The sequence below is a fragment of the Strigops habroptila genome, unplaced genomic scaffold, assembly GCF_004027225.2.
Source record: "Strigops habroptila isolate Jane unplaced genomic scaffold, bStrHab1.2.pri NW_022045635.1_ctg1, whole genome shotgun sequence".
Classification (NCBI taxonomy): Eukaryota; Metazoa; Chordata; class Aves; order Psittaciformes; family Psittacidae; genus Strigops; species Strigops habroptila.
In genome coordinates this window covers 113485-124702 of record NW_022651111.1, presented here as the reverse complement: position 1 = coordinate 124702, position 11218 = coordinate 113485, and the positions used below count along the sequence as shown (strand labels likewise).

General features: G+C 61.7%; 2 protein-coding genes across 2 annotated transcripts; both read left to right on the top strand.

Annotated features, from left to right (window-relative positions):
• The first annotated feature begins 619 nt into the window (after positions 1-619).
• LOC115603461 (class I histocompatibility antigen, F10 alpha chain-like) lies at positions 620-4926 on the top strand. The gene is made up of 8 exons (XM_030475362.1): positions 620-746; positions 1232-1495; positions 2606-2881; positions 2951-3226; positions 3313-3417; positions 3536-3574; positions 3735-3767; positions 3922-4926. The coding sequence occupies exons 1-8, from the start codon at positions 686-688 to the stop codon at positions 3933-3935; spliced, it is 1068 nt and encodes a 355-aa protein (XP_030331222.1). The 5' UTR covers positions 620-685; the 3' UTR covers positions 3936-4926.
• A 356-nt stretch (positions 4927-5282) lies between these two features.
• On the top strand, positions 5283-10900 carry FLOT1 (flotillin 1). Its single transcript, XM_030475361.1, has 12 exons — positions 5283-5428; positions 5519-5594; positions 5746-5836; positions 6564-6707; positions 6906-7025; positions 7672-7767; positions 8158-8310; positions 8773-8954; positions 9612-9657; positions 9774-9911; positions 10451-10615; positions 10699-10900. The coding sequence occupies exons 1-12, from the start codon at positions 5386-5388 to the stop codon at positions 10729-10731; spliced, it is 1287 nt and encodes a 428-aa protein (XP_030331221.1). The 5' UTR covers positions 5283-5385; the 3' UTR covers positions 10732-10900.
• The last annotated feature ends 318 nt before the right edge of the window (positions 10901-11218 follow it).

Sequence of the window (11218 nt, the reverse complement as noted above, 5' to 3'; positions counted from 1 at the left end):
GCTATTTTATCACATCATGTTTACTTCCTGGTTTACAGTTTTGTTTCTTCAACATTCTTCGTCGTTTCACAAACAGTCCCAAAAGAACCAGCTCCTTATCTTTCTGTTCTCCTGCTTCTGGCCACCCGGGTTGCTCTGCTTGATTGCACAATGCACTTTGCTGCTTCTTCAACTCTTTCTTCTCCAGCCAAGCAGTGACTTCTCTTTGGCAATAATCAAATAGTTTCCATCGTCTCCCACACAAAACCAAGGCTGACACCCTTTGTTCTATTCCCCTTACACAGACACTTACTTTACTTACTCTACTCTCAAACACTTACTCTTAGTGAGACACTTACTCTACTCGTAGTTAAACGTGGCATGAGGGACACTGGGAACAAGGGGCACCGGGAGCGGGATGAGAGGGAATGGGCGACACTGGGAATGAGGGATATTTTGAATGTGGGGCACCGGGAATGGGGGACAAGGGGAAGGGGGGAACACCGGGAAGGGGGGAACACCGCCGCCTCTTTCCCTTTCGCTTTCGCTTTCCCGACCTCGGCAAATGGGATCTGCCCGGCAACCGGTGACGTCAGGACCCGTCCGGGCTTCCCATTGGTGGGCGGTCGGGGGCAGAGCCAATGGAGCAGGAGGAAACCGGGGCTGGTGGCGGTGATCGAGGGTCAGTGTTCAGCGGAGCAGCGCGATGGGGCCGGGCTGCGCCGTGGGGCTCCTGCTCCTGCTGCACCTCGGTGGGGCGGCGAGAGGTGAGCGCGGGCGGAGGGACCCGGGGCCCCCCTGGGCCGCTTTCCCGGACCCCGGTGCCCCATTCCCCGTGTCCCAGGACACCCTCCGTGACCCCCTGGGCATTGGGACCCCCCTGGACGCCTTTTGTTCCCCCTCTGTGGGTACCGTGGTGCCTCCTCAGACCCTCCCTCGCCCAGATTCCCCTTCCCGGGCAGCAGGAACCCCTCGGAACACTCCCTGGGACCCCCTTGGATCCCCTTTTCCAGGCACCAGCCCCCCCAGAGCCCTCCCCTGGGTCTGCTTTAATGACACCCCCGGTCCCGCTCCCCATGAATCCCGGGTCTCCCAGCCCCTGACCGCCCTTTCCCTGGCACCAGGCCCCCCTGGATTCCCCTTCCATGGGAACAGGGACCCCCCCACCAGTCACATTCCCCCTGTCACCCCGCTCTGGACCCCGGGGCAGCCTCACCCCTGTGTCCCCTCGTCACCCTCTGTGTCCCCACAGTGCTCCATTCCCTGCGGTACTTCGATGTCGCTGTGTCAGAGCCCAGCCCGGGGGTTCCCCAGTACCAGGAGGTGGGATATGTGGACGGGAACCCCTTTGTGCGCTACGACAGCGAGAGTCAGCGGGTGGAGCCCCAGACACACTGGATTGAGGCCAACGTGGATCAGGAATACTGGGATAGACAAACCCAGATCGCACGGAGCAGTCAGCAGATCGACTCTGGGAACCTGGACACAGCGCGGGACCGCTACAACCAGAGCAGGGGTGAGTGTGGGGCTGGGATGGCACTTCATGAGGCTGGGATGGGGCTCCATGGGGCTGGGATGGGGCTCCAAGAGGTTGGAAGCGGCTGCGTGGGGCTGGGATGGGCTGCATGGGGCTAGGATGGGGCTCCGGGGCTAATATGGGGCTCCATGGGGCTGGGCTGGGCTCTCTGGGACTGGGATAGGGATTCATGCAGCTGGGATGGGCTCTATGGGACTGGGATAGGGATTCATGAGGCTGGGATGGGACTCCAAGAGGTTGGAAGTGGCTGCGTGGGGCTGGGATGCGGCTGTGTGGGGCTGGGATGGGCTGCATGGGGCTAGGATGGGGCTCCGGGGCTAATATGGGGCTCCATGGGGCTGGGCTGGGCTCTCTGGGACTGGGATAGGGATTCATGAGGCTGGGATGGGGCTCCATGGGGCTGGGATGGGACTCCAAGAGGTTGGAACGGGATGCATGGGGTTGGGATGGGCTGTGTGGGGCTAGGATGGGGCTGCGTGGGGCTGGGATGGGACTCCAAAAGGTTGGAAGGGGCTGAGTGGGGCTGGGATGGGCTGCGTGGGGCTCGGATGTGGTTCTGTGGGGCTAGGATGGGGCTCCATGGGGCTGGGATGGGCTTTATGGGACTGGGATAGGGATTCATTGGGCTGGGATGGGCTCTATGGGACTGGGATAGGGATTCATGAGGCTGGGATGGGGCTGCATGGGGCTGGGATGGGACTCCAAGAGGTTGGAAGGGGATGCATGGGGCTGGGATGGGCTGCGTGGGGCTAGGATGGGGCTCTGTGGGGCTGGGATGGGGCTCTGTGGGGCTAGGATGGGGCTCCATGGGGCTAAGATGGGCTCTGTGGGGCTGGGATGGGGCTCCATGGGGCTAAGATGGGCTCTATGGGGCTGGGATGGGGCTCTGTGGGGCTAGGATGGGGCTCCATGGGGCTAAGATGGGCTCTGTGGGGTGGAATGGGCTCCATGGGGCTAAGATGGGTTGTGTGGGGCTGGGATGGGGCTCTGTGGGGTGGAATGGGCTCCGGGGGGCTGGGTTGTGCTCCGTGGGGCTGGAATGTGCTCCATGGGCAGCCCCTCAGCCCCATCTCGCTGGTGCTGGTCCAGGGGGTCACACTCTGCAGCGGATGTACGGCTGTGACCTCCTGGATGACGGGAGCACCAGGGGGTACAGGCAGCTCGCCTACGACGGGAAGGACTTCATCGCCTTCGACATGGCCACCATGACGTTCATCGCGGCGGACGCGGCGGCGCAGATCACCAAGAGGAAGTGGGAACACGACGGGGCTGTCGCTGAGGGCTGGAAGAACTACCTGCAGAACATCTGCGTGGAGTGGCTGAAGAAATACGTGCGCTACGGGCAGGCCGTGCTGGAGAGGAGAGGTGAGGGCGAGACGAGGACACCGGGGCCGGGGCGCGTGGTCTGATCCCTCACCACTATCCCATCCCCAGAGCCCCCCGTGGTCCGAGTGTCAGGAAAGGAGGAGGAGGACGGGATCCTGACCTTGACCTGCCGCGCTCACGGCTTCTACCCGCGGCCCATCAGCCTCAGCTGGCTGAAGGACGGCGAGATCCGGGACCAGGACACCCTGTGGGGCAGCATCGCACCCAACAGTGATGGCACCTACTACACGTGGGCCTCCATCGAGGCCAACCCCAGGGACAAGGACAGGTTCCGGTGCCAGGTGGAACACGCCAGCCTCCTCCAACCCGGCCTCTACGCCTGGGGTGAGCCCGGGGGGCTTTGGGGCCGGTGGAGCACATGGTGGGGGTCGATCCCCTTCCACCTCCTCATCCTCCTGTTCTTCCTCCAGAGCCGCACTCTGACCACTCCACCACCGTGGTGCTGGTGGCTGTTGCCGTGGTCATGATCATGATCGCCACAGTCACCGGGCTGATCTTCTGGAAGTACAAACTGAGTAAGGACCCGTGTCCGGCGAGGCAGAGGGGTGCGGGAGGAAGGCAGGGCAGGAGCTGCTGCTCTGGGGAGCCCCAACCAGCCCCATGGTGGATGCTCATGTCTCTTTCTCTCTGCAGAGAAGAACAAGGGGAAGGATGGCTACCACACGGCCTCAGGTGAGGACCGGCAGCAGATCCAGCACTGTGGTGGCCCCGTGGCTCCGGTTTCCCAATCCCTCATCCCCCCGTAGTAGGGACATATGGAAAAGGAGGTGTCTCTGGAGGTGTCTCTGGAGGTGTCTCTGCTGGTGTCCCCTCACGGCTCTTTCTCTTGCAGGCACGGACATGGGTTCTGCCAGCTCACCACCAGGTATGAGGTGGGACCAGTGGGCATCGATGGGGTGGCCCCAGCTCCTCCATGGAGCCTCCATGGGCTGCAGGAGGACAGCGAGACCCCCCAGAGCAGCGGGCTGGGGACAGGGATGTAGCCCTGGGTGACGTGTCTCCTCCTTTCATCCCTGCAGACACTTGCGCTTAACTCCTGCACGAGGGACCAGCACGGGCTGGACGAGCTCCTGCAACTGGAGGCTTCTTGCTGCTGACCTTCTGCTTTTCTGCTACCTGCTTAATTAAGCACCGCTGTTAATGACCATGGATCGAATCTTGAGGTTCTACTGCACAATAAATGCTGGTCCCTCTTTCCGATGGGTTCTACCTTGGGGCTGAGGGCTGGATGGAGCCCAGGGATCCCTCCCATGGTGCAGATGGATCCCAGGGCCTGGCACATCAACCCTATGAAGACAAAGAGATCAGATGGAGCTGGAAGGTGTGCAGAACAAGTCTCGTGTGAGGGGTAGATGGTGGTAGTGGGGGTGTTTAGCTTGGAGAAAGGCTGGAGAAGAGAAGCTGCATGGAGACCTCAGGGCAGCTTCCAGTGTCTGAAGGGGGCTACAAGGATGCTGGAGAAGGACCTTCATCAGTGATAGGACATGGAGTGATGAATTCAAACTGGAACAGGGGGAGATTGAGGTTGGAGATAAGCAAGTTCTTCACCCTGAGGGTGGTGGGACATTGGAATGGGTTGAATGGAGAAGGTTTGGATGCTCCATCCCTTCAGGGCCAGCTTGGAGCAACCTGCTCTAGTGGAAGGTGTCCCTGGTTGGAACTGGGTGATTTAAGCTCTTTTCCAACCCAACCCATTCCATGATCCTATGGCATTGCCAAACCCTTTGCCTTTAAGTTGCCGTCAGCCCCCAAGGCGGCTTTTGTACCATCATAACCACAGATTTGGCCAAAATCCGGGAACAGACGCGATTTTGCACCAAATCCCTGCAGAATTACCTCAGAATTGGCCATGGTTAAAGAATCAGTTTGTGACTAATGATTGCGTTTATAGCATGAGGCAATGGTATCGCTGCTGTCCGCAATGGTGGCACTGGCGGGGTCTGTGTGTAACTTGTGGGTCTCAAAGGGGGGAATTATAAGCTAAAACGCTGAGTTGCAATTAAAGCCGCTCTGTTGATAATGTGTTATGTTGTAAACTGGGATCGCTCTGCTGCGAGTTGCTTCCACCGTAACAGACCTCCATTAACACCCCCCAGGAGCCCCCACAGGGCTATGAGGGACGTCCTCCATCCCTTTCTCCCCACTTCACCGACTCCAGACCCGGTCCCTTTGCCCATTCCCCCTCAGAGGCGGCTCCAGGCACCGGCCCAGCCCCCTTCCCCTCCCAACAGCGGCCTCAGCCCCGGCCCAGCCCCAAGATGGCGGCGGCGGTGGCTCAAAATGGCGGCTGGGTCCCTCCCTCCTTCTTCACCTTCCCCTCCCACCTTCCCGCCCTTTCTGCGGCGCAGCCAATGGGAGCGGCGAGGCTCTCGTGACGTCAGCGGTTGCTGGGTGGAATAGGGACGATGGTGGCGGCTCCAGAGAGGAGGTGAAAGGGGGGGGGGGTCGGCCATCGCCGCGCCTCAGGCCGGGTCCCCGCCGCGATGTTCTTCACGTGTGGCCCCAACGAGGCCATGGTGGTGTCGGGTGAGTTGGGATCCGCCCCCCCCCCCGCCCTCCATAACACCCCTTCCCGGGGGCGCCTGGGTCCGTCCACGACAACGTTTGTCCCCGCAGGTTTCTGCCGCAGCCCCCCCGTCATGGTGGCCGGGGGGAGGGTGCTGGTGGTGCCGTGCCTGCAGCAGATCCAGAGGTGAGGGGGGGGTTGTGTATCCATAGGGATGGATACAGGGAATGGGGGAGGTATCCATAGGGATGGATACAGGGAAGGAGGGGTGGGATAGCGATGGCGGGGGGGGGGTATGGAGGGGACTCAGCAGCGGGTTGACCTGTCCCTCCCTCAGGATCTCCCTCAACACGCTGACCCTCAACGTGCGCAGCGAGAAGGTGTACACCCGCCATGGTGTGCCCATCTCCGTCACCGGCATCGCGCAGGTACCCCCCGTCTGCCCCTTCCCTCTCTGTGTCCCCCCCACCAGGAGCACTTGGTGCAGCCCCTTTTAAGTGGGACCCACCTAATGCTGCTGGGGGGGGTCTTCTCCCTTCTCCCCCCCTTTCCACTCCTGCATCTCCCCCTTTCCCCTTCTTCTTCCCCCCTTTCCCCTTCTTCTTCCCCCCTTTCCCTTTCTTCCCGCCTTTCCCTTTCTTCCCCCCTTTCTCTTTCTTCCCCCCTTTCCCCTTCTTCTTCCCTTTCCCCTTCTTCTTCCCTTTCCCCTTCTTCTTCCCCCCTTTCCCCTTCTTCTTCCTCCCTTTTCCCCTTTCTCTCCTCTTCCTCCCCTCCACTAAAAGCCCCCCCTTAAAAGGGTCCTGTCATGGTGGACCCCTCCCCCCCCCCCACGTCTCTATGGGGCAGCACCCCCTTAAAAGAGTCTTGTAGTGGTGGGTCCCCCCTGCCCCAAAGGGGCAGCCCTCTCTTAAAAGGGCAATGCACACACAGACACAGACACACACACAAGTCTCAGCATCTTAAAGAGCCTTCACCATAGTGGTCGCCCCCCTAAATCCCTGTAAAGAGCGTTAAGCTCCTAAATAGGCGCTGCCATGGGTGGCCCAACTCCTATGGAGAAGCAGCGTTTTAAAGGGGCTGTGTCACAGCAGACCCATAGGTTTTAATGGGGGGGGGTCCGCAGTGCAGGGGCTGAGCGTGTCCCGCTGCGGGCAGGTGAAGATCCAGGGGCAGAACAAGGAGATGCTGGCGGCCGCCTGCCAGATGTTCCTGGGCAAGTCGGAGGCTGAGATCGCCCAGATCGCCCTGGAGACCCTCGAGGGCCACCAGCGCGCCATCATGGCCCACATGACAGTGGAGGTAAGGGGGGGGGGGGACGGACAGACCACCCCCCTTTTACAAAGACCCAGGGTCTCTTGGGAGCCCCATTTCCCCCTAAGCCCCCATACAAGCCCCGCCCCCTGGTGGAAGCCCCGCCCCTTGCTCTGAGGCCACACCCCTTTAAGCACCGCCCCTCTTTAGCCCCACCCTTGCACCTAAGCCCCGCCCCTTCCCCAGGAGATCTACAAAGACCGTCAGAAGTTCTCGGAGCAGGTTTTCAATGTGGCTTCGTCCGACCTCGTCAACATGGGCATCAGCGTGGTCAGCTACACCCTCAAGGACATCCACGATGACCAGGTGACGCTGGGGGCATGGGGGGACAGTCAAGGATGGGGACAGTGGCCATGGGATGGGGATAATGACCATGGGATGGGGATATGGGGATGGGGACAGTGACCATAGGATGGAGACAGTGACAATGGGATGGGGACAAGGGATGGGGACAGAGACCATGGGATGGGGACAGTGACAATGGGATGGGGACAAGGGATGGGGACAGAGACCATGGGATGGGGACAGTGACAATGGGATGGGGACAAGGGATGGGGACAGAGACCATGGGATGGGGACAGTGACAATGGGATGGGGACAAGGGTTGGGGACAGTGGCCATGGGATGGGGATATGGGGTTGGGGACAGTGGCCATGGGATCGGGACAGTGACCACGGGATGGGGACAAGGGATGGGGACAGTGACAATGGGATGGGGATATGGGGATGGGGACAGCGGCCAGGGGATGGGGGCAATGACCATTGGATTGGACAAGGGATGGGGACAGTGACCATAGAATGGGGAAAATGAACATTGAATGGGACAAGGGGTGGGGACAATGAGCAGGCATGGGGGCACCATACAAGCCCAGGGCCATCCCCATTGTCCACAGGGCCCCTGGGGCTGGTGGGACAGTGGGGGGTGACCTTGTCCCCATGTCCCCTGTCCCCAGGACTACCTGCACTCGCTGGGCAAGGGCCGCACGGCACAAGTGCAGCGCGATGCCCGCGTCGGGGAGGCCGAGGCCAAGAGGGACGCCGGGATCCGCGTGAGCCCTGCACCCCGTGTCACTCTTGTCATCTCCATGTCACCCCTTGTTAGCTGCATGCCACCCCTTTGTCATTTTCTTGTCACCCCATGTCACCTTCTCATACCCCTGAGGCCCCCCATGTCACCCCAACCCCTGTGTCCTCCTGTCCCACTTCAAGTCCCCATCCCGCAGGTGTCCTCCATGTCCCCCTCTATACCCCCCATGTCACCCCAAGCCCCATGTCCTCCCTCAATGTCCCCATGCCCATGGTTTCCCCCCTGTCCCCTAGTGTCCCCCCATCTTTCAGTGCTCCCAAGCGTCCCCAAACCTCTCCAGCCCCACAATGTTCCCCTGGCTCCAAATGTCCCCCACGTCCATGATGTCCCTCAGTGTCCCGTGTCCCCGCAGGAGGCACGTGCCCGGCAGGAGCAGGTCTCAGCACAGCTGCTCAGCGAGGCGGCCATGGCTCGTGCCCAGCGGGACTTCGAGCTGCAGCAGGCTCAGTGCGATGCCGCCGTCAGCGCCCGCAAAGCCACAGCTGACCTGGCCTATGAGCTGCAGGTACCCCCCCGGCCATGCTGCCCCACAGCCCTCTGTGTGTGTCCCCCCCACATCCCTGCCTCTCCTCCCTGGGATGTTTCAGACCCCACCAGGAGCCCCTTCCACTCACCCGGCTCCCTCCTTGACCTGGGTTTGGACACTTGGTCCCTCCCCGCAGGACACCCCCATCCTCCAGATGCCGGCATCTCCCCTATCACTTGGGATTTCCCCCATCCAAGATCTGGGTCTCCCAGGATCCTTAGGGCCCCCCAGAACATCAGGGGTCCCCCCCAATCTCCACATTCTGGTTTCTCCTCTATTACTTGGGGTGTCCCCCCCAAAGATCTGAGCCTCCCAGGATCCTTAGGGCTCCCCAGAACATCAGGGGTCCCCCCCCAGGACACCCCAATCTCCCTATTGTGGTTTCTCCCCTAACACTTGGGGTGTCCCCCCCCCAAGACCTGGGTGTCCCGGGGTGTGTAGGTGGCGAGGACGAAGCAGCAGATCGAGGAGCAGCGGGCGCAGGTGCTGGTGGTGGAGCGGGCGCAGAAGGCGCAGCTGCAGGAGCACGAGATCGGCCGCCGGGAGCGGGAGCTGGAGGCCACGGTCCGCAAACCCGCCGAGGCCGAGCGGTACCGGCTGGAGCGCCTGGCCGAGGCCCAGCGGTGAGGCCATGGCCCCTTTAAGGGCAGTATTGCCCCTTTAAGAGAGAGCCCCAACCCAACCTACCAGCCACACCCCAACGTAGGTGGGTCCTACCTCGCTGCCTGAAGACATTGCCCCTTTAAGAGGGAGACCCACCTTCAGACTAAGGCACCATCTTTTTGGGGGGTCCCACCACCCTGTCTTAAGCCATTGCCCCTTTAAGAGGGTGATCCACCCTTGCTTACTAAGCTGCCTTCTTCTTGGTGGGTCCACCACACTGCCTAAAGCCATTACCCCTTTAAGAGGCTGATCCATCCTTTACTAAGCCACCCCCTTCTTGGGGTGCCCCACCACCCTGTATGAAGCCATTGCCCCTTTAAGAGGGGAGCCCCGCCCCATTCTACCAAGCCACACCCCCATGGGTGAGACCCACTGCCTAACTTGATGCCATTGCCCCTTTAAGAGAGCTCTACCAAGCCACACCCCCCACTAACGGGTCCAACCACCACGTTGCCCTTAAAAGGGAGCTCCGCCCCTTTTAAGGACTTTCACCCACAACGCCACGCCCCCATGGGACAGCCCCGCCCTTTCTATAAGCCCCTCCCATCCCAAGCCACACCCCCCTGGACCACACCCAGCCAAGCCACGCCCCCTCTGATGCTCCGCCCCCCCCGCAGGTCCCAGGTGATCCTACAGGCAGAGGCTGAGGCTGAGGCCATGAGGGTGAGTTGGGGGGGGGGGGGGAACCCACTTATGGGGTGCTGACCCCCAACTGGTGGGTCAGAGGACACCCTCCTCCGCTGTGGGGTGGCTCTGAGGGACACGGGTGTCCCCTGCAGGTGACAGGGGCAGCGCGAGCAGCCGCGGTGGCCGCCCGGGCCAGGGCGGAAGCGGCACAAGCAGCGGCCAAGGCTGAAGCCTTTGGGCAGTACCGGGAGGCGGCCGTGGTGGAGATGGTGCTGCAGCGGCTGCCCCAGGTATGGGGGGGCCGGGTTGGGGGGTCCCTATGGGGGGATTTGAGGTCTCGAGAGGGGATATCAGGGGTCCCCAGGGGGTATTTGGGGTCCTCCAGGGTGTTTTGGGGCTCCCCCCCCGAGTTTGGGGTCCTTGCTATGGGGTGTGGGTAATTTGGGGGGGGGGGTGGTTATTTCAGGTGTCCCCATGGGGTATTTTAGGGTCCCCTCTATGGATTTAGGGTCCTTATTATGGGATAGTGGAGGTTTGGGGGGTCCCTGGGAGCATTTGGGGTCTCAAGGGGGGATTTCGTAGGTCCCCATGGGGTATTTTGGGGTCTCCTCCATGGATGTGGGGTCCCTGCTGTGGAATACAGGGGGTTTGGGGGGTCTCTGTATTTGGGTGCTGAGCTCAGCTTTTGGGGTGACTTTGAGTGATTTTGGTTTCTGAGCTCAGGTTTTGGGGTGACTTTGGGTGGTTTTGGGTGCTGAGCTCCCATTTTGGGGTGACTTTGGGTGCTGAGCTCAGCTTTTGGGGTGACTTTGGGCTCTTTCGGGCACAGGCAGCCGAGGCGGTGGCGCAGCCGCTGTTGGGGACACGCCGGGTGACGCTGGTGGCCGGTGGCTCTGGTGACATCGGGGTCTCGCGGCTCCCAGGGGAGGTCCTGGACGTTGTCACCCGCCTGCCCAACGCCATCGAGGCCTTGACGGGCGTCAGCGTCACCCAGGTCTGGCCTTGGGGACATGGGGGGAGGGTGAGGGGACACCCAGACCTTGTGTCACCTCCTCAGGCTCCTTTTGGTCCCCACAGGCCACCCAGAAGAAGTCCGAGTGTCAGGCGTGAGGTGGTGCCACTGTGACCCCAAAGTGCCACTAACGTGAGGGTGACAAGCTGACTGCGAGATGCCACCAAGCCCCTGGAGCCCATGTCCCCATGGTGCCACCATCCCCTAAAGCCCATGTCCCCATGGTGCCACCACCCCTGGAGCCCATATCCCCATGGTGCCACCACCCCTGGAGCCCGTGTCCCCATGGTGGCACCACCCCTGGAGCCCATGTCCCCATGGTGCCACCACCCTGAAGCCCATGTCCCCATGGTGGCACCACCCCTGGAGCCCATATCCCCATGGTGCCACCACCCCTGGAGCCCATGTCCCCATGGTGCCACCACCCCTGGAGCCCGTGTCCCCATGGTGGCACCACCCCTGGAGCCCATGTCCCCATGGTGCCACCACCCTGAAGCCCATGTCCCCATGGTGCCACCACCCCTGGAGCCCATGTCCCCATGGTGCCACCATCCCCTAAAGCCCATGTCCCCATGGTGGCACCAC